The sequence below is a fragment of the Haemorhous mexicanus genome, chromosome 2 (assembly GCF_027477595.1).
Source record: "Haemorhous mexicanus isolate bHaeMex1 chromosome 2, bHaeMex1.pri, whole genome shotgun sequence".
Classification (NCBI taxonomy): domain Eukaryota; kingdom Metazoa; phylum Chordata; class Aves; order Passeriformes; family Fringillidae; genus Haemorhous; species Haemorhous mexicanus.
The window spans coordinates 29158984-29179350 of record NC_082342.1 but is presented as its reverse complement, the minus strand read 5'-3'; the positions used below and the strand labels follow the sequence as shown (position 1 = coordinate 29179350).

General features: G+C 45.9%; 2 protein-coding genes across 2 annotated transcripts in view; one reads left to right on the top strand and one right to left on the bottom strand.

Moving 5' to 3' along the window:
- Positions 1-4124, bottom strand: part of CHD1L (chromodomain helicase DNA binding protein 1 like) — a 31125-nt gene extending 27001 nt beyond the window's left edge. Inside the window, exons 1-4 of the mRNA XM_059838054.1 lie at positions 3985-4124; positions 2271-2383; positions 1426-1532; positions 39-153 (exon numbers count right to left, since the gene is read on the bottom strand). Coding sequence (XP_059694037.1) covers positions 39-153; positions 1426-1532; positions 2271-2383; positions 3985-4081 — 432 coding nt within the window. The 5' untranslated portion in view covers positions 4082-4124. The remainder of the gene's footprint in view (positions 1-38; positions 154-1425; positions 1533-2270; positions 2384-3984) is intronic.
- Positions 4065-20359, top strand: LOC132323144 (uncharacterized). Its single transcript, XM_059838056.1, has 20 exons — positions 4065-4358; positions 4448-4504; positions 6043-6080; positions 7311-7451; positions 8407-8469; positions 9609-9729; positions 10127-10219; positions 11218-11378; positions 12442-12527; positions 12741-12824; positions 13639-13701; positions 13845-13922; positions 14016-14104; positions 14790-14826; positions 16036-16184; positions 16403-16465; positions 16778-16853; positions 17219-17303; positions 17466-17553; positions 18056-20359. Exons 1-20 carry the CDS (start codon positions 4080-4082, stop codon positions 18164-18166), a joined length of 1962 nt encoding a protein of 653 aa, XP_059694039.1. The 5' UTR covers positions 4065-4079; the 3' UTR covers positions 18167-20359.
- Positions 20360-20367: the final 8 nt, after the last annotated feature.

Sequence of the window (20367 nt, the reverse complement as noted above, 5' to 3'; positions counted from 1 at the left end):
CCTGAGCTCCCCTTTCAAGTGACAAAGACATCACATACCTCATATGTTGTCAGGAGTGCATGGAAGTGAGAGTCCCCTTTCAGATTCTCCTGCAGTTTGGGTCGCTCTTCCTTGCTGCCTACATATGTTATAAAAGGAAGACCTGGAGCAAGCCTGTTGTTAAGAGAAAGACAGAGCAAAAACAGTGAGCCAAGCTAAGTCTTTTCATGAGTTTATGAACCTGGACCTCATTACCAAACACAGCCACTACACAGATGATGAGAATCCAAACACCCTAAACGCCTGTGAGATGTGTCTGGCTCTCAGGTTTTGAATCTCACTCCTTCATCATTTTCACCTCACGTGAAAGAAAACTTCTGCTGCTGGCTCTGGTTTGGACAAGTCCTAAATAAACCTGCATTCTTTTACGTGTAAGACTCCAAGGCAGATGATTGAAAACCAGTCTCATGACCTAACTGCTATTCTTAACTGAAAAAAGTTCATATGAAGCAGGTGAATGAATATAGTTGGCCCAGATGAGGCCAAAGAATTGGCCTGAATCATACTAAAATAACGACAAAAAACGTCTGCAGCAAAGAGGTCCAAGTCAGAAAAAAATATATTCTCTCAGTCAAAAAGCAGATAAACCAGTTCCAGTTGTTGGGACCATAAAATTCCTCCTCATTTAATCCCACCACTGTTATTTACCCAGTATTCCTTGTGAAAAGCTGTACTGCTGACCTATGAAGGAATGCACTTTCCCCCAACTATTCTAACTCAAAATCTATCCAAATCAGGCCAGCTCACTTCAGAATGTAACCTGGATGACTTCAGATGCTGAGAGACAGCATCAGCCAACGGCCACACAGACAGACTTCTGTTCTAACCTTTACCTTCTAGCCTTTCCTCTTCCAAGGAGTCTGTGGGCCAGAGACCACCAATGTACATACTTCAGGCACAGCAGCCTGTCACCCTGATACACATCAGCACTGTCACCCCAGTGAGGATGGGCTGCATGCACAGGTGTGATGTATTTTGTGTGCATATGTGAGCATGCCCCTCAGCGTGGTCTTACCTTTTACTATGAGGATTCCTGGCTGTCTTCAGCAGATTTTGCCTAAGAGAGGCTGAGCATGGAGGGTTACAAATCAATAAAAAGCAAGGAGCTAGTGGAGGCATTTGGACTGAAAGTCAGCTAATAATACAGGGTAGATAGATTAATGTATATCACAGCATTGTAAAGACTATGCATTAACTGCATAGTCTGCATTGATTTGTTGGTTTAGTAGCAGCTTCCCTTTTTACTTTCTATCCCTTTGAAAGGATAAAAAGGAAGTGTTGGAGTGAGCACATTTGAAAACAATCTTTGCAATCTTGCAACATGCAAACTTTGCAATTGCAAGTCTGAGCAATAATATAGTAAGCCAGACAACTGTTGAAACTTACCTCTCCAGCTCTTCCTTCCAGTTGCTCAGAACTGACAGAGGACAAAGTATCAGAAATCTCTCTTTGTTGGATAACTTTTTTGTCAAATAAAGAAGTAGAGAAATGGTCTAAAATGCAAGGAAAATATTTTTTTTATAACAAGGGAAGGGTTCAACCTGATAGCCTGATGCTACATAAGCTTGTTGAGCTTTGCAGCTAGTCTCCATAGGCTATCACAAATCAGAGTTAACAGAATATCAAGTGGGATACAGACAAAAAGGCTTAGATCCTAAAACATTACCTCAACATATGAAGCCCCTTTCTTGCACAGTCACAAACTAGGTCTACCATGCATCACTTTCTAAAACTATTTGTAATTTAAGACCTATTGAATAAAATCAGCTGATCTGAAGCACAAACAGTCATTTTCCAACAAAACTTAAACACACTGAAAAACTTGAAAAAAAAATCCAACAAACCTCTGAAAAAATTAGATATGTAAATTTTAACCCATGTGTTGACAAACACAAAAATCCCCTTGGTGCCAGTGAATCAAAAGAACATTATTTTCCCTGTATTGGCTGCGTATTGTGCCTTCAGCTCTGCACACTATGAATTATGCATTAAGGCATTTGGATGAATGGCCACTCATCTTTTTACAAAACCCTGAAACCCATTTAGAGTTACACAGGACTTAACTCAGGACTTGAGTGACAAAAAAGACAATGAGCTCTCGCTTGAGTATGGAATTCTGAAGGGGTGAGGGAGAATAATTAGGGTACTTTTTCTTTTTCATTCTGCAGAAACACTAGACTAAAACCCCAAAAATTTAAGCAAAGATCATTTTCCAGAAGAAGAAGACACACCTGACAAGTCTTCCCAAGGCCCATCTCATCACCGAGGATACAGCCATGTTGGACTTCATAGCATTGCACGAGCCAGTTCACACCTTCTAACTGATAGGGACGAAGTTTAATCCCTGGGAATAAAAGTGATTTGTTACACTTACAGTCACCCAATGCACTCCATACACACACTAGAAACAGGTCCTGCCCAGAACAGGCCCTCCCAAACATCTGCCTTACAGGAAAAGCACAGCAGCCTTTAGCAGAAGCTGGTTTACCCTCCTGGAAGGAAAGACCGCAATGTTATAGCAATTAAATTAAAGCATATTCAGAAACTTATACAAAAATGTCCTGAGCCATTGCAACAGACTGTACAAGGAACCTGATCTAATAGTTAGGCTGGTACTTTGCTTTCCTAAAAGACAGCTTGATTTTCAGCCTGAATCACTTTTTAAAATATATAAGTACTAGAGCCAGGGACACACTTAAGGCTACCAGAAATGTTTGTCACGATCTATTATTGTATAATAATAATTTCTCAACAAGATGTTTTCTAGATTTTCTGTACTTAAAGCTAAGGCAGACCTCCACTATAGGCCACTGTGACTACTACCACCATTGCAATCCTTATTATGGGGCACAATATGTCAAAATGAATACAAAGCAAGTCACATAGGAGTTGGCAAGACCTTTCCTTGTGCTTGGACTCAAGTGCTGTGTATTGTGGCATTGCTGCCCTATCCTCTTTGGGAAAACGTGCACACTGAGTGCAGGAAGTAACTCACCAGCCCACAGGATACACAAACCCAAACCAGTCCACGGACTGAGGTGAGGACTTCCAGCAAGCTAAGGAAAATGTGCAGGCAGGATGGATTGCCCTGGCATTCCCCTTTAACATCACCCTCCAGGCAGTGGAGAGCACTTTAACTCACGCCCATTTCGAGGCCACTGAACAGGCCAACCCTTGTTCATGTTGTCCCAAAGCACAGAGATGCCTGAGGCTGTGCTGAGGCACTGGGGGGGGTTAAAGCCAGCTCAGCCCTGGCCCAAACACCCACCTACCCACAAAGCCAAGGACAGGGACTGCAGCATCCAGGGAAGGCTTGCACAGAGTGGAGAGCACGGCAGCAATGCCATCTCTGCAGCAGCAGCAGCTCACTTTGACCACTTTATTTGCACTTTTATTTATATCCAGCCTGAGGGCTGCTGGTACAGAGCTCAGACAACTACAGCTGAGAGAACTGGCGTTGTCCAGGCTGGAAAAGTGAAGGCTTCCTTCCTGAAGGCCTAACTGAGGCCTTTCAGGACCTGAAGGGAACTTACAGGAAAGATGGGGCAAGACTATTTAAAGGAGCCTGCAGCGACAGGACAAGACGGAATATGTTCAAATTAAAAGACAGTATATTTAGATTAGATATTAGGAATAATTCTTTACTCTGAGGATGGTAAGCCACTGGAACAGGTTGCCCAGGGAAGTTGTGGATGTCCCATCCCTCAATGTGCTCGAGGCCAAGTCGGATGGGGCTTTGGGAAACGTGGTCTAGAGGGAGGCGTGCCTGCCCATGGCAGGGGGGTTGGAACAGGATAATCTTCAAGGTCCCCTTCCAACGCAAGCCATTCTATGAGCTGGGCAGCGCCAGGCAGCGTGGGGCCCCTCCGCCGCCTCCGGCCATCTCTGACAGCACCCACACCCCTAAGGCTCCCTGCCGACCCTTTCCCCGGGCTCCCCGCTGACCTGTCAGCCCCCACCGCTGCACGTCCGCCTCCTGCACGCCCGGACTCCCGGCCCGGGCGCCGCCGGCGCGGCGGAGCGCCTGGAAGAAGCGGGACATGGCGGGACGTCAGTCACTCCCGACGCCGCTCCGTTCCCGCCGCCTGAGGCCGGCTACGGGCGGGGTCAGCCCCAGCACCGCCCCGGCAGCGGGAGGGGAGGGCTCGCTAGGAGGGAGCACCGCGATGGCGCCGCTGCTGCTGCTGCTCCTGCCGCTGCTGTCCGCGGCCGCCGCCGCCTACCTATGCTGCGGGCGGCGGCACACGGGCAGCGCGGCGGCCGTGCTGCACCGCCGGGGGCCGCGCCAGGCCGGGCCGCCGGGCCCGCCCCGGGACACCGTGAGCGACGGGCCGGGCGGGGGGCGGCGGGCGGCGGACGCGGGGCGGCGGGGCTGGCGCTCACCTCACTTCTCGCCTTCTCTCCGCAGTGGGCTCCGAGGCTGTGCGGCGCCGGGCTGCGCCTCTTCGTCCATGTGGCTAACACGGTGAGTGCGGACCGGCAGACGGGGCAGTGAAACCCGGGGCTACGCTGGGAAAATTGGGCGGGGGGGCCGGAGGGAGCTGGGCTCGGCGGGGAGGTTGTGGCTCTCTGAGAGCTCTCGGGTTCTCCCGGCCCCACAGGTGTGATGCCCCGGGCACTGAGAGCGCCGGCATCTGGCTGAGGGGGTCCTGTCTGTCTTCGGGTGTGGAGAGCTTTGGAGCTGACATCAAGCTCGAAATAGAGCTGCCAGCAGCTTTCCTTGGACATTAAAGGACTCGGGTCCCTCAGCCCTCTGAGGGGGGTTCCAGCAGGGTGCTAAGGCAGCTGTGCCGCCGGTGCTCCCCTCGGCTGGGCTCTGGCGTGTTTGGAGCCTGCGGGCTGATCCCGCTGTTTCGCTGGGACCGCTCGGTGTCGGGGTGCAGAGGGGACAAAAGTCTGCATCCCCTGCACTGCCCGCCTCGCACCTGCTTCTGCTGAAAGCAGCTGGGTCCGATTGCTGCTGCGGTTGCTTGGCCTTTCCTTTTGAGCGAAGTAGGCACAAAAGTTTCTTTTCAGCCGTGTCGCCTGTTACAAAGCTTGGAGTCCGGCTGGGCCTGGAGTGAAACAGCTCGATGGGCTGTGTTTATTTGTGAGGAGACCTTCGGAGTGGCTTCTGTCAAGATGTAACAACCAGAGTACTTTGTTATCTTTTGCTTTGTGGCTGCTTCTGGTGCATGGCAAAGGGCTTCTTTCCTTTCCCGATGCCTCCCTTGGAAGGGGCGTGTGAGATACTCAGTCTCCTACGGGATTGTGATGTGTTACATTAGGTGTAGATTTGGAGCCGTATGTTTTCAAAAAGGTGCTGTAATTCTTATGCAATGTGTGAGGTAATATGCCGCTCTGTGGGGCTGGCAGAGTGAGCCTTGCCTCAGACTTGTAAGGTATTTATACATCTTGAAACGTGTTTCTGAAGTCCATTGTTAAGATATTAAGACAGGCCAGAACAAGGCTGGTCTCTTTGGGGCTGTTGATGTTGCTACTCTGGGAGCCAGGGTATTGAAAGACTATTTTCTGCTGTCTGCTACCACAGAGTCTCTAAATTTCTCACACTTTTCCAAGTTGACTCATGTTACTGCGGGAGCTGGTTGAGAGACGGGCAAGGTCCTAACAGTAAATAAAATAATAAGCTCCTGCCTTATCCAGTGTTTGCATAATCTGTGGAACATGAAGAAAATAACGGATGGGAGCTATATAGATACTTCTTAACAGTGTTGCAGCTGCAGATGCAGGCTTTCTCTGTGTGTCAGGGAAAGACAAAGGCAGAAGAATACTTTTTTTATAATTATATAAATATGAGAGGTGGGGGGGAAAGCATTTCAGGCCGTTTTTGTGGTGTAAAATACAAGTGTTTGTGCTGTTTCTTTACTGCATAACATTGTATGCTCTCTAGGGTGTTCCAAGCCTGCAGCAATCGTGAGCATATTCAGCATTCCATGTCTAGTGAAAGAAGGTGTTCAGGTCAAAGTTGCTGCAAACCAACATTTTTGCTTGCTTTTTTCCTAGGCTTTTGGGCAGATCTGCTTACTGCCGTTCTTAATGAGGTAAGCGTGGGGACTTTTCTCCCATTCTAAGTTTTTTTAATTTCTTGTTTTAGGTTTAAGGTACTTGCATTGCACGCTGCTTGTAGGTTATCTGAAATTGTATTTATTAAAGAGAAAAGCTGCATAATTTGATTGGAGAATAAGATTACTTCATAGATGTTTCCTAGATTATTTTTTTAACTACTGTCATTTGAGTGGGTCTCTACGAGAAGAAATTAACCTTTTTTCACACTCGTGCAGGTGCATAGAAACTGTATTCGACAGCTTTTCTTTTTGCCTTTTGTTTGCCTAAATGTCTCTTTGTCTTTGCTCTTTTGTTAAAGGACAGTCTTTTTTTCAAAGCTGGTGGCTGTGCAAATATGCTGTTCTTATCACTGATAGAGTTCAAAGAATAGTAGTAGTGGGGAAGTGAGGCCAGACATAAAGTTCAGAGGTTTTGGTAGGTTCTTTTTAATGATGTTCTTTATTTTAGGCCAGCGTTTCTTCTTTCTCTCACATGTGTTTTTGTTCAGAAACTGATTTCAAGTATGCACTGCACGAGGAGTAAGAGGACACTTGGATAAGAGGTTGAGGAACTTCTTCATGCTTTTTCATATAGTTTGCCCATCATTTGAAGGGTCATCTGTGCAGATCCCAGGACACAGAGAACTGTGTCACCCCTGAATTTGACTTGGGATGTAGGCTTTTTGAGCAAATCAAACCCAGGCAAGTGTCACTGCTGTTAAACTGCAGCTCATTCCTGGATATCTGTGACAGAGTTTTGATCTCCTTGCTTTGTGTGGCCCAGGCCATGGATTTGTATTTGATTACAAACAAACTGTGTTCAAGCAGGTCATGGAAAAGTCTGAAGAGGTGCTTGTTTTAACAGGATTAGTAGTTGAATGTATGGCTTACACTACATTCTCCTTTTATTTTCCTCTCCACTCCTGTCTTGTTTGGTCTGTGAATGAGAGGTCTAATTAAAGTGAATCAAAAACTTCCACCATTGCTTTCACAGCTCGAGGCTCCCCTTATATCAAGAGGTAGGAGGCTTTGTTAAACAGGCAGAATAGATTTGATGCTGCCTTTAGGAAATATGTGAGCGAGATTAGCTTGTAACTGTTGCAACTCCCCACTGTGAAAGCAGACTGCTAAGACAAAATGTTCTTGGGTAAAGGTTCCTTCTGAACAGTCTGAAAAATTAGTCATAGTTGAGGTTGAAAACTCCAGCAGTGACTCTCTCTTATTTAGAATGAACAACTTCTTGCTTATGCGTTCCCTTGACATTCATGAAGATCCCACGTTTATCCCAGAGGTTGCTGCAGGGGTTACAGAAGACAAGTCTGAAGCTGAAAGCCCTTCAGATGTTATCAAGCAGCTGACAGATGCAAGGTCAGTATGTGATGTGTAAGAGAGAAGTGGAAGAATACACGTGCTGGCACCGTTGTGTTAGTGGGAAGTCATTGTCAGCAATTTAGATTGAATCCTTGTTTCCGTGGCCAGACACTTCACAAAACAAATAGTGCTGTCAGTCATCTTGCCTTTTGTAACTTACAAATCACCAGTAATTACAAGCAATGTGAAAGGGAAAAGTCTGCCTAATGGGGAGAGACAAATTCTGCCTTTACCAGGGCTCTGCTTGCACTATTAGACCAGGTACACTTAGTGTTTGGCTAGTCAGTAAATAGATTCCTCTAAGTGACTTTGTAGGAGTTCTGGTTCTAGCCTGCAGGGAATCTCAAAGAGAACACCAGGTTTGCTTGGAGGAGAGAAGAAACACAGGTTCTAAAGAAAATGATGCACAAGAAATTAGCTTTGTTAGTGATGAGAAATGGCCTACTGCTTATGTACTAGAGCCATTAATTTGGTGTTAAAGCAGTTTGCTTGTGTGTATCCTTGCTGCATGCTGCTTTTTCCCAGTCCTGCACTACACACAGAGATGTGCTGCCAGCTGTCTCTGGATTGAACTTCTGACAGAGGTCCTGGGAGTAGATTCACAAGTATATTCCAGCTAGGCTATAATGTTGTAGTGGTGAGTAGCAAATGTAAATCTGGAATACATTTTGAACATTCTAATGACTGCTGTATTCAGTAGGAATATGAAGAAACTAGAACATACTGGCAAAACTGGCCCCTTATTTCTATGGCATCCATCATGTGCCTCTTGCCTGGCTTGTGTGCAAGCAGTCTGACAGAGTGTGAGCTGCAATGCAGGGGCTGGCAATCCACATGGTTTGCTCTGAGTGATGCCCAAATCTGCATTGGACAGTGATGCTGAATTCTACAGGTCTGAACAAACCTGGCTGTGGTAGCTCACAGTTGCACCTTTTAATCCTTTCTTTTGCAGGTCTGATTCTGCTAGGAGCGGGTTTAGCTTCAAAGGGATCAAGGACTACCTGGAATGCTACCGGTAGGTGAACTTATGGTCTGAAAACAACCTGTCCCGCATGTTCCTCTGCTGTGGGCTGCCACTGTTCCACAGGCTCTCAGGCATCTCTTTGTCCTTGAGGTGCCGTTGTTTATCATCACTTCCTGATGTTCTTTCCCTTTAGTAGAAAAACAAAGGAAAGTCAGCTGGGAGAGCTGGCACAACTTCATAAGCCCTGCAAGGATATTTAAATGCCATTTTCTTTGGCTTATTGTCAGTTTCATCTGAGAGAGATTTCTACACATCTTGGTTGCTCAAACACGAGTGCGAAATAGATGAAGGTTGAGCTGGATTATGAAAGTTGTGCATACTGTGGGTCTCTGCTGAATACCTTGGTTCCCCAGCTCCTTGTGCTTCTCTGAGCACGACACCTGCTTTCACCCAGTAAACGTGTCCAGCTTGGAAAGAGCTGAAAACACCCCCTGACTCTGGGGTTCCGTGAGCTGTTGGCTGCCTGGTAATCCTAGTTGCCTCTGGGACATGTGCCAGAAGTGGAGCCCTTGGAAAAATATTCTTGCACCCCTAGAACTTTTTCCTCAAGGGCCACTTCTGCCTGCAGGCTGTGGCATTGGAGTAGAGGGCTGACGCTGCAGTCTACAGGTGCATCTTGGCCAGGAGGCTTTTGTGTCAGCCAGAGATGGCGTGTTTGTGGTGTAACACAGCCTTTGCCAGGAGGGAGAGAAGGTTTATTAAAGGTGGGTTAAGACAGTACTGCTGGCAGCCCCTTCTCTGTAATGGGAGACCTGCATAAAGGGGTCTGACCTTTGGTCTTAGCTCATTATACTGGGAGTTTCACAGCTTCCAAGCTTTCAAGAGCTTGAGGACTCTCAGTATAGCTGTCAGCTGTTTCTCTCTGTTTATCTGTCTGGTGGTTCAGGAACATTTGGGTAGCTCTCCTAGCTTTTGCCTCTCCTCTAAGAAGCATGCTGTGTAGGCAAACTCTCCCCTTAAGGAAAAGAATTTCCTGTCTTGATGGTGTCAGCAGTGTTCAGATCATCACCACACAGAGATTCTTACCTGATTCTTGCTTAAAGCTGTGACAGCTGCCATCTTGCTGCATGGGAGACAAACCCTATGAAGGAAGGTCTTGTAACAAACTTCCAACTTCTCCTGTCCTGTAGGAGTGGGAAGCTGACACCAACCCAGGTAGCCAAGAACATCATTGCCATGTTGGAGGACTGTGACAAATCCACGCCACCGCTCAGAGCCATAGTACAATGGGACCAGGAGCAAATAATGCTGGTAATGTCTGCCTCTGGTAGGAAAGGGGCCTCTGCCACCCCAAGCATCCATTAGAAGGGCCAATATGCACAGAAAAATAAGTACATTTTTCCTTACTCTCTGTGTAGAGGGCTACAAACAAGTTTGCTTTCCTTCCTGTGAAGAGAGGTAGCATTAAATCAATCTGTTTCCTGCTGGATGACTGTTTATAATAGGACTTCTGTGCTTATGTGGCATCCATTAGTGTAGATGGTTCCAAGTTGTAGTTTCCCACCAGCATATGGTGGAAGGAAAGAAACTTTGATAGACTGGCCAAGAAAGCCATTTTTTATATCCATTCCAATACTGATGATGACCTTCAGCTCAGCTAAATATATATATAGCATATGCTTTATGCTTTTTCTTTTTCTCTGTGCAGATGGCGGAGGCCTCCACCACTCGTTACAGGAATAAGTGTACCCTGTCTTGTCTGGATGGCATCCCAGTGTGCCTGAAAGAAGAGTTCAAAGTGGTGAGTTTCCTTGTCTAGCTGCCAGTTCCTGCTGCAGGTGATTAACCTGGACAACTCACTGCGACAAGGTTTTGAGACCAACTTCTCAGCAGAAGCCTGAGAATATGTTTGTAATGAGGGGTTGTATGTGGGTTTGTAGTGAGTAGGATTAACAAGTTTTGCAAGGTGAAGAGAAATCTTGCATACAGCAGACGTGCTCCATATCTCGTACTGATCTCTTTAATCCACAAGGAGTAGAGGGTGGGTGTGGGAAACAGTCTTATGATGAAATGAGAATGTATAAAAGCATCTGTGAAGTGGGTGTAACTGTCTGTATTTCTCAGGCACTGATTCTGCTCCATTGGCAAAACATCCCTCTCACCTTAAAATACGTGTGCCAGAAATACACAAGTTCCTTTGAAAATTTCTACTGATGAAGATTTTTACCTGTGGCCTAAGAACAGCTAACAGTAAATACTTGTGGCAGTGCTATTAGGCTGTTGTAGACTCTGCAGAGACCTACCCCTGTGGTGGGAGTCCTGTTTATGTACAGATTCTTCTGTTGTTTCCTCAAAGTAGAGTACTTAGCATATCCTGAAAATAGCCCATCTGTTATTTTGGTATTCAGCTAATCTTGGTGCCAGGCTTCAGAGCATGCAAATCTGAAATGTTGTAGCTCTGTCCATAGACAGATGGAACACAGACCTGTGAGCCATGGGGCCAAGGAGATCTTCAGCCTCTGGGCATAGCAATTGCATTGCTGCAGGGAGGCAGGCTTTGATCATCTGCTGTTTCTGCTCTTCTGTATCATGGTGTGAAAAAGACTCCTCTGCATGGGAGAAGGACCAAATATTGAAGGGTCAAGTCCTGACAGACACCAACACAGGACAAGTTGAAGAATACTGCTCCCTAGCCCTTGCTTACCTCCTTGTCCTAATGTCTGGGATCTGTTGTGATGTTGAAATGTGCATGTGCTCCTTTGGCAGGGCTTTAGAATAATTAGGTGTCTTCTTGCTAAGGTACCTTACCATCACCGAGTGGGAACAGTGTATCTTGGGACACAGCCAGAAACAGAAGATGCTACTGTGGCCAAGAAGCTGCGAGAGGCTGGGGCTATCATTATTGGGGTCTCAAACATGCATGAACTAGGGACTGGAACAACTGGATGTAACCCTAATAGGTAAAAATCCCTGTCTTCTCTCTTCTCCCAGTCTAGAAATGCCTATGACTGTCCAGAACTCACAGGGAAGGATACAAAAATAAGGGGAAGCATGACGAACCCTGAGGGTATGAAAACCCAGTACTGTACATTTGAGGGTTAGAGTAGCTGTGGAAGCCTGAAGGCTCCTGAAACCAAAGGAAGGAGAGGCTCCAAGTGTTGTCTGCTGAGTAAGGAACTTGGTTTGTCAGGCATTGCAGGCCTGGAGGTTTGAATGTTTATAGTATGAGTGGTACACAAAAGCTGTGACAGAAAACAAATAAATAGTCATGTAACGCTCAGCCTCAGTGATGGCTGAAGGCCTAGAACATTGAGAAAAAGGTACAGTCATCTCAGGAGAACATAGTGGTTTTACTTCCTAGCTAAAACAGCTTCACTGAATTTGCTTTGCTATGGTGAATTCTCCAGCTATAGCCAAGCTGAGAACTCAGCTCCAGGGCAGTGGTGCTCACAGCCTTGATCAGCCTTGTGTAGTGCCACACTGGGTGCATGTGCAGCTGGGTGGAACTAGGGCTCCCCCTCGGCTGCAGCAGCGTGCCAGCATTTCCAGCATTTCCTCACCTTGGGAGGGCAGCTGGATACCCAGCAGCTTGGCAGGGCTCTGCTGGCTGGGACTGTGGTCAGGCTGGAGACGTGGGGGGCTGCTGCTTGGGGGTAAAGGGCAGAGCTGACTTGCTTGTCTGTAACGGTTTCTGGCCACCAACTGCTCCACGTTTTGGAATTCCATAATGCACTGTGGCAGGCAGTAATGGCATGGTGCCATTGCCAACAGAAGAGCTGGAGCGGCATCTTTTCTCTTGCTTTGGGCCTCTTTTGGGTGGGCTGCTTATGCTCACAGGAGACTGGACTCTGAGGCAGAAGTCTTTTATGCATCTTGTTTTCTAGGGACAGGAGCTTTCTGAGGTTAAATGTCATCTCTTTACCAAGAGATCAGAATCCCTGAGCTATATTTCTGTACCTTTTCCTGCCCTATAGTGCACACAGTCCTCCTAAGAAAAGGTTAAACAATCTTTGTCTGCTTCAGGTACCACAAGATCCCTAGGAATCCCTACAATCCTAACCACTTCACAGGTGGGAGCTCCAGTGGGTCAGCAGCAGCTGTAGCAGCAGGTAGGTGGTCCTAAATGGAGTTCGTGGGAGGAGGGTCCTGAGCCAGAGTACCTCAGGCATTTAGTTTTTATGGGGGGTTTGGCTTTAGCAGCTGGAGAGAACTTGTAGCTAAACAGAGAGCTCTGTGTGCTGTCTTGGATACAGCTGCTGGTAGAATGGACAGGGCAACATGTTGTGTCTCTGATCACAGGCCAATGTGTGGGTTTTTTGTAGGTCTCTGCCCCGTGGCTATTGGCACAGATGGAGGAGGCTCTGTGAGGATTCCTGCTTCGTTCTGTGGTGTGGTGGGGCTGAAAGGTAGAGCCCTTTAATCATGGAGGGGTGTGTGTTTGCCTTGTTTGCTGTTCCAGGTAGAATGCCACAAACAAGTCAGGCACTTATTAATTCTTGTGGAGTAAAATTTGACCAGAGAAACTCTGAAATATAACACCCTGAGAGTCATGAGGGTTAGCATGGCAGCATGGAAGTATTCTGTACTCTCTGTTGAACACATGTTCAAAAAACCTAACTTAAGTCAAATACTAAGCAAAATATGCATGCTGCTTTTCCTTTCTACCTTTCATCTGAGACCAGATACTCAGCCATTACTCTCTTTCTGTCCTTCACATGTGGTCAACTTGACAAATCTTGATTCATCTGAGGAAGATGATGATGATAACAAAATGCATCTGGTCAGAAAGGTGATATGATTGCTTGCAGAATACAGCTGGTGTTAGGCATGAAGTCTCACCAGTGAAGTGGGTGAGACTTCTCATGGGGTGCTGTCTCCTGCCGTTGATAATCCTGCTCCTGCCTCCCCATCCTCCACACCACAAATGCTGCTTCTGCATATTTAAATACAAATATTCCAAAATGTCCCTGCACATATTTCCCCTGAACTAAATAATTTCTATGGGGGGAAACTAATTTCACTATTCACATGTTTCACTGATGAGACAAATTGGGGTCAGCAGAACAGGGTACTGAATGATGAAAGACTAGGCTCTGAAAACAGCAGACATAAAAGTGACTGGCAGGGGCTTGCTGTTTACCCTGGGTGCACCAGAGCCATCTAGGTGGCTCTTCCCAGTGACTGCTGATGCCCAGCTAAGTCCCATTTCTTGTTCTCCAGGTACATTTGGGCGCATCAGTTGTCACGGCAGCTTGCCACTCTCCTACTCCACAGTCAGTGTAGGTAAGAGGACTTGTGCTCCATTTCAGGGACCTTGCTCTGTGCTGCTCTCTCTCACAGGGGAGGCAATCTCTGCCTAGAAAAGACCTGGGGAGGAAGGTACTATTTACCTCTTGTCACTTTTTTATGACCGGTCTCTTTTACAGGCCCTATCTGTACATCAGTGGCCGATGCAGCCATTGTTTACAGTATCCTTGCTGAGCCAGATCTGCTCTATCCATATGGTAGGTGAGCCGTCTCCCTCCCTGAGCCCAGATGCTCTCCCTTACTAGAGGCATCTTAGAATAAAAGGAGGAACTCTTCTTTGTTCCCTGCAGGACTAAAACAGCCCAGAGCAACCCTATCTGATATGTGTGCCCCTGACCTGAAAGGCTTAAAACTGGGAGTGGACTGGACATTTTTCAAGGTGCCTGGTTTATCTCTTATCTTGCTGCTGCTTTGCAAAATAAGATTTTAAAGGAGCCCATTGTTCTCTTGCCTGTCATAATTAAAGCTTCTCATATTTAGTCCTGTAATTGGAAGATAATACAGCCTGTGTGAAAACATCAACATGGAGATATTTTTTCTAAGGCAGCATTTTGAGTAAGAGTCTGTTGGAGCCATGAGGAAAGGTCATGACTACTGCTGATTCTATTGGAAGCAATGCTTCTGAACTGATAACAAAAGGCAGTTAGCTTAAAATCACATGAGGAAAAGGAGTGTATCCACTCGGTGACAGTGCTATGGCTGCTGAATGCTATTTTCTTATTCCAGTGTAGAAATGGGGCTTGCAAGCTAGTACTGCTTGAAAATTGTAATACAGCCCCACAAATGTACTCAAGATTTCTTCCTGAAGGTACAAAAAAGACTCTTGCTGGCTCTGACACAGTGCAGATGAGGAATATTCTCTGCTCTGGAAAAGGTGACCTTTCCTTTAGGGGTGTGACCTGCAAGCTGTTCTCTTGCAGCATGTGACCTAAGTCCTGTAGGACTGTGTTTCGCTGCTGTTAGGGACAGGAACAAGCAAAGCACCGTGAGGACTGAAGTCCTGGTGAGTGTGCTCACCAAGATGAGGAGAGCAGTTACTAAAGTTCTTTCCTCTTCCTCTTTAGGCATGTGATGCTGAAGTCCTGTCTGCCTGTGAGAAAGGTAAGAGGGAAAGTCTGTAAGTCTCTTATTGTGCCAGATGTTATGGTGTCACTTAGTGCTCTTCTTGTGTATGCATTAAATAGCTCTTGCCTGAAATCCTTAAAGGCAGTTGCTTAAGGGGGTCTGCTGGATGAACAGCAGTAACTTTGTATTGGGGAAGCCCCCCTGACTGTTGAGGGTTAAAAAGCTCAGCAGTTGTAGGCTTGTCAGATTACAATGGAAGAATGCAGTCCAGTGTGCTCAGCCTCTGTGTGTATAAAGACAGATCTGTGCTTGGTAATACTTACTCTGCAAGCTTCAATGGTAAAAGACTTTTAAGGGAAGGCCTTGTTTCACAACATAATTCTCAGTAGTAATAGAGTACTGGGTCTTTGTGATATATCCAGTCCTCTGGAATTTCCTTGAAATCTGCCAAGTGGTGCCTTTAGGGTGCCTTTGTCAGAGTTTAGACTAAGCAAAATTGACCCTGGTGAGTACTTGGGGATGGGGGAGAAAGCCTCTACAATGCCTGGTATAGTAGTTGCATCAGAGCTGAGTATTCAGGCTTTGCCTGGATTTTCTTCATCCTCCTTATTTCCACAAACACCCTTCTCCATTTATAGTTTTCTTGGGAGAGATGGATCATAGGCAAGCTTTGGTATTTATGAAGAAGCTGGGGTCACAGAAAGAATAGGATTCTTTTCAGACTGCTAAAGATTCACTTTTCCCAAAGTCTTGATGTTCAGCCTTGTTAAAGTGCATCAAGATTTAGTGGCTCTGTATTGTTTACCTGGTCTCTTGAGTATTCCCTGGTTCCTTTACCATTATAGTTCAGAAGAGGCTTTGAATGGGATCTCTTGATGCTAAATAATCACTTCATGCTGATAGAGCACTGGTCATGTGAAGTGCTCAGGGGGAAACATTGTCAGTCCTTCTACTCTTTGGCTTAACTGGGAGTCTAGAGGGGTGAGGTGAATTTGCCTGAAACAGAGCAGGTAAGTTAGGAGCCTGTCTGCAGCCCCTGCCCTGTTGGAATACTGAGATGTAGTTAGGTTGAAAGCATTTCTCTAGGGGAAGCAGCTGCAGCTGTGCATGCCATACAGTGCACTGAAGATGCTTGCCCTGCAAAAGCATATGGGGTCTCTCTGCAGGGGTTGGGGATTTGCAGCCTTTCTGTGAAGTCTGGAGAACTCAGGGATGCTCTCTGTTCTTTACCTGTCCTGTACACAGCGGTGAAGCACCTGCAGAGTTTGGGAGCCAGTGTGGTTGAAGTCTCTCTTCCAGAGATGGAGGAAGCCCGAGTGGCACATGTGATCTGCATTCTCAGTGAGATGAGGGACTTCCTGCAACCCGACTTCAATAAACATTTCCATGAAATGGTAAGTAGCAGCAGCTTGGAGCAGTGTCTGTAGTTGTTCTGGCTGATACAGATCAAATGTCATGTCGGTGAGAAACCTGAGGTGCTCCTGCTTCTTCTATGACAAACTACCTGTTGGATGGCTACTGGTATAGAAGGGCAGACCTGGAAGAGAACTCCTGGGCTGTCACGGTTCAGTTTCCTGCAAGCAGAGCCTTGATCAGTTTTTTTCTATTTCAGAATTTGGAAACTCGGGCTAGTCTGGCCTTGGCTTGCCAGTTCACAGCTCTGGATTATATTAAGGTAAGGAACATACAGGGGTGAAGGCTGAAGGAAGGCACTTAGTGAAACTGTAAAGGTGGGGTAGGGGCTTCTCTTATGTTCCCATGGATATGGGGAGACTGTCTCCCAGCTTTATTTGTCCTCTGCAGTGAAAGCATGCTGGATGGTAGGGGACCACAGAGGACATGCCACCTGTCCTGTACCCTGATTCCAAATTGCAGGAATGGTGTCTTTTGCAAAGGCAGAGATGCTGATGAGCAGAGTCTGCCAACATCAAACATGAATTTTGTGAGCCAAGAGGGGTCCATCAGACAATATTCTCTCTGCTTGCAGGCAAATCGACAGAGAACTCGGAGTATGAGATTTTTGCAAGAGATCTTCAGCACTGTGAACTGTATCCTTACACCAGGTATTGGCACTCCTGGCTAAAGAGACAGTCCTCAACATCTGTGTGGTGCCTTTTAAGAGCAGTCACTTCATTAACTTCCCCTCCTCAATTTTGAGAGTATGACTTTTGTGCACTTTGCTGTGCCTTGCACCCTTAGAGGATAATGCAGCCTGATTAGAGAGACCACTCTGTGTTTCTAGACTTAGTGGTTATATCCATGGCACTGGATCAGGTTGCCCAGATCTTCATCCGTGAGAATATTCAAAAGCTATTTGGACATGGTCATGGGCACCCTGCACTTGCTGACCATTCCTGAGCCAGAAGGTTAGACAAGATGACTTCGTGAAGTCCCTTTCAAGTTCAGTCATTTTGTGATTCCTCCACAGGTGTTCCTTGCACTGCTCCAAGAATTTATGAATCTGACCTCTTGACTGGGAGCAGCGATATGTCCCTCACAGTCCGGTCCATGAGGTAAGGAAAATGTTACTTGCACTACAGAAACAAACATTTGGGAACAGCTGGAAAAAAACCTCAGACTGTAAGGTGGGAGAGATTAATCATAGCTGCCTCTACCAAAAAAGGATGAATTTGCTGCTGTCCCCAGGAATACCGATGACAGCTTTTTCCCTCTAGGTTCATGCAGCTTGGTAACTTCACTGGGATTCCAGGTCTTGTGGTCCCCATTGGATATTCTACTGCTGGGCTTCCGATTAGCCTCCAGGTGAGTATTTGCTCTTTGTGAATGCTGGGGCACAAAATCCCCAGCTGGCTATGTCCTGAAGCATCACAACCTGTTTCACACATCTCACTTGAGTAAGCAGGTACTGGAAATAAAAACTTTAATTTGAGGGTGATTTGCCTCACTCCTAAATGGCAGAGGTGTCTTTGAGAAAGATTTCACTGTCTCCCTGTCTACCTGCATAAATACCCAGTATTCATCGCTAACCTTTCCTCTCTTATTTCTCGTTTCTGTAACTTCTTTTAAATCGTTTCCCCTTGAAACAGGTCTCATGTAAAGGAAAGATGTATGTCTTACAATTGAAAGTCACACAGCTGTCTTTATCCCAAATACAGTGATGCCATACTTATAGGGGTAAAAGGAGAAAACATCTTTTGAGGATGTTGAGGTGGGGGAAAATTGTTTCCAAGGCTTTCAAGAGCATCTATGTGTTGCTACTTTTTTTTCATTTATCCTTCTCCTTCTGCCTCTCATCTTCTCCCAGGTCATGGCAAAATGGTGGGATGAAGCTGTTCTTCTGAGGATCGGCCTAAAGCTAGAGCAGTTCCGTGACCAGACCAAAAAACCATCCATTTATTATGACATCCTCGCATGATGGAGCAACCAAGATGGGGAACAAGACTGTTGTTTTCCTAGTCTGACCAAGTATTAGAGTGAACTTGTTTTCAGTGATCATCAGAATAAGGCATAATAGCAGGCCCATCTGAGGAATGGGGACAAACCACTGACCTAATCAGGCACTGAGGCTGAGCAGACATAATTTCTGCTCCCTCCTTGGTGGATGGTCCAGACTATACTAGGGAGACTGTGCTAGCTAGTTCGGTTTTTGCCAACAGGGGAAGCTGCAACTATCTTCTACAATTTCTTCCCATGTAGGGGTCCTGTGTATGGGTGGAAGGCAGTTGCATCTGCAGGACTGCATGTAGGCAGTTCATAATACTGGGCAAGGTACATTCTTAACCTTGTCATGGAACTTCTCCTCCTCCAGGACAGAACAAAGGTACTGTTTCTGAAGGGGAAAGGCAGCAAACAATGCCTCGCACCCTTGGAATGAGGAGGATCTTGACCCACCTGCACTTAGGCAGTGTTTGTTTTGGCTCTGTTCTCAGGCACTGGGAGCAAACCATAAAGCCTGTAGCTAAGGAGGTGCTGCCAACAGCGCAAGGTCAGCCCAATGGCTGCAGAGTGACTGGGTGGGCTCTCTGCTCCAGAGTCCTGCCTCCCTTCCAGCCTGGCATGCAAGGGGAGGAAAAGCCACACCATGAACCCTCCTTGACTCCACCCCAAAGCCCTGGTGCAGTGTTTTGGCTTTCTTTTCACATCTCCATTTCCTAAGCTAAGCCTTGAAGACCCTCTTTTCTCCTGCTGGTTGCTTATATATAAGCCTACTATCAAATGGAAGAAACCACTGGATAATGCTATGAAATACTGTTGAAGGGGGGCTGAGCCAGCTATTAGAAACAGGTGGAATTTGTAGGAAATGCTACTGAGCTACTGCAAAATTGAAGCTGGATGCAAGAAGGGTGTTGCACAAAGAGCAAAAGAGCATATACAGCAAAGAGCCTGCTCTAGATAAGAAGCCAACCTTCTCTTATCTTTAAATTACTTCCTAAAGTAATCAAGGTAGACATGGATTACTACATACAGCATGACATGGCTGTAAGCCACCATGTTGTTTTATTGAAAGGCTCCAGACTGTAAATTCCATAGTACCTTTGTCCTGCCAGCAACATTAGGGCCATGTGAAAGGAAAGGCTTAGGAATAACTAAACCTAAGCATTTGTGCTCATTTTGGGTGAATGCTCAGAGGCATCTCCTGTTGTCTACCTTGTAAGGCATCCTGGAATTGTGATCAGGCTGCTGGAGCAGCTGTCCTACAGACAGCAGAAATCACTGTATTGTTATGTAGCTAGGAATGAAAGAAGAAATAGAAAGTAGTTGCAGTTTCTCCCAAACTCAGTACTATTTTGGGATTTCTTTTTCCCATACCTACATACTCCTTAACCAGAGCTAGCACTTTACTAATGGCTGAAGATGTCAGATGGCATCTGAATCCAAGAACATTGCATTGCTGTCCCCTGCTCAATTACCTGAGTTAAAACATCAGCTCCTACCATCATCTGTCACCAGCATGCCCAGTTAATTGCATGGTTGATAATGCTTTTTATCTTGAATGGGATACTGCCACAACTGTTTTTTCACTGGAGTCTAGTATAGCTCAGCATTAGGAAGAACGGTCTCAAAGCAAGGTATTTCCTATATTATTAATAAGTTATAAACACTACCAACATAAATGACAATGAAACTGCTGAAATGTACTGCTTAGAAATAAGGGAGTTGGTAAGAATTTCACAGGAATAAATTTCAGCTGGAACGTTACTGCTTGAAGGAAATAACTGAATATTTCTTAATTCAAAGGTATTACTCAAGCAATTAAGAGATGAGTATCTAAAATATTCAGTTACAATCCTGCTAGATAAAGCTATTTATTTCAAATCCTTTCCTAAATGCCACACTACCCTAAAATTCTAATTTCAATATTTAGTTCATTCTGTGGGCATAGTGAGGGAGCTCAGGTTGCTAGCAGGAGAGGCTAAAGTAAACAGTTATTTTAAAAAAATACCTGCATCCTCCTAACAGTGGGAATAAGAAAGAACTGAGTTTTTACTGGCTGACAGTAACACTGCTTCCTCCCTTTGCCTAAACATATCTCATCAATGCACATTTCCACTGCAAGAATTTCCTAGTACTGAGGTCACTAAAATAAACTTTGCTCATCCTGGTGAAAGGCCTCTG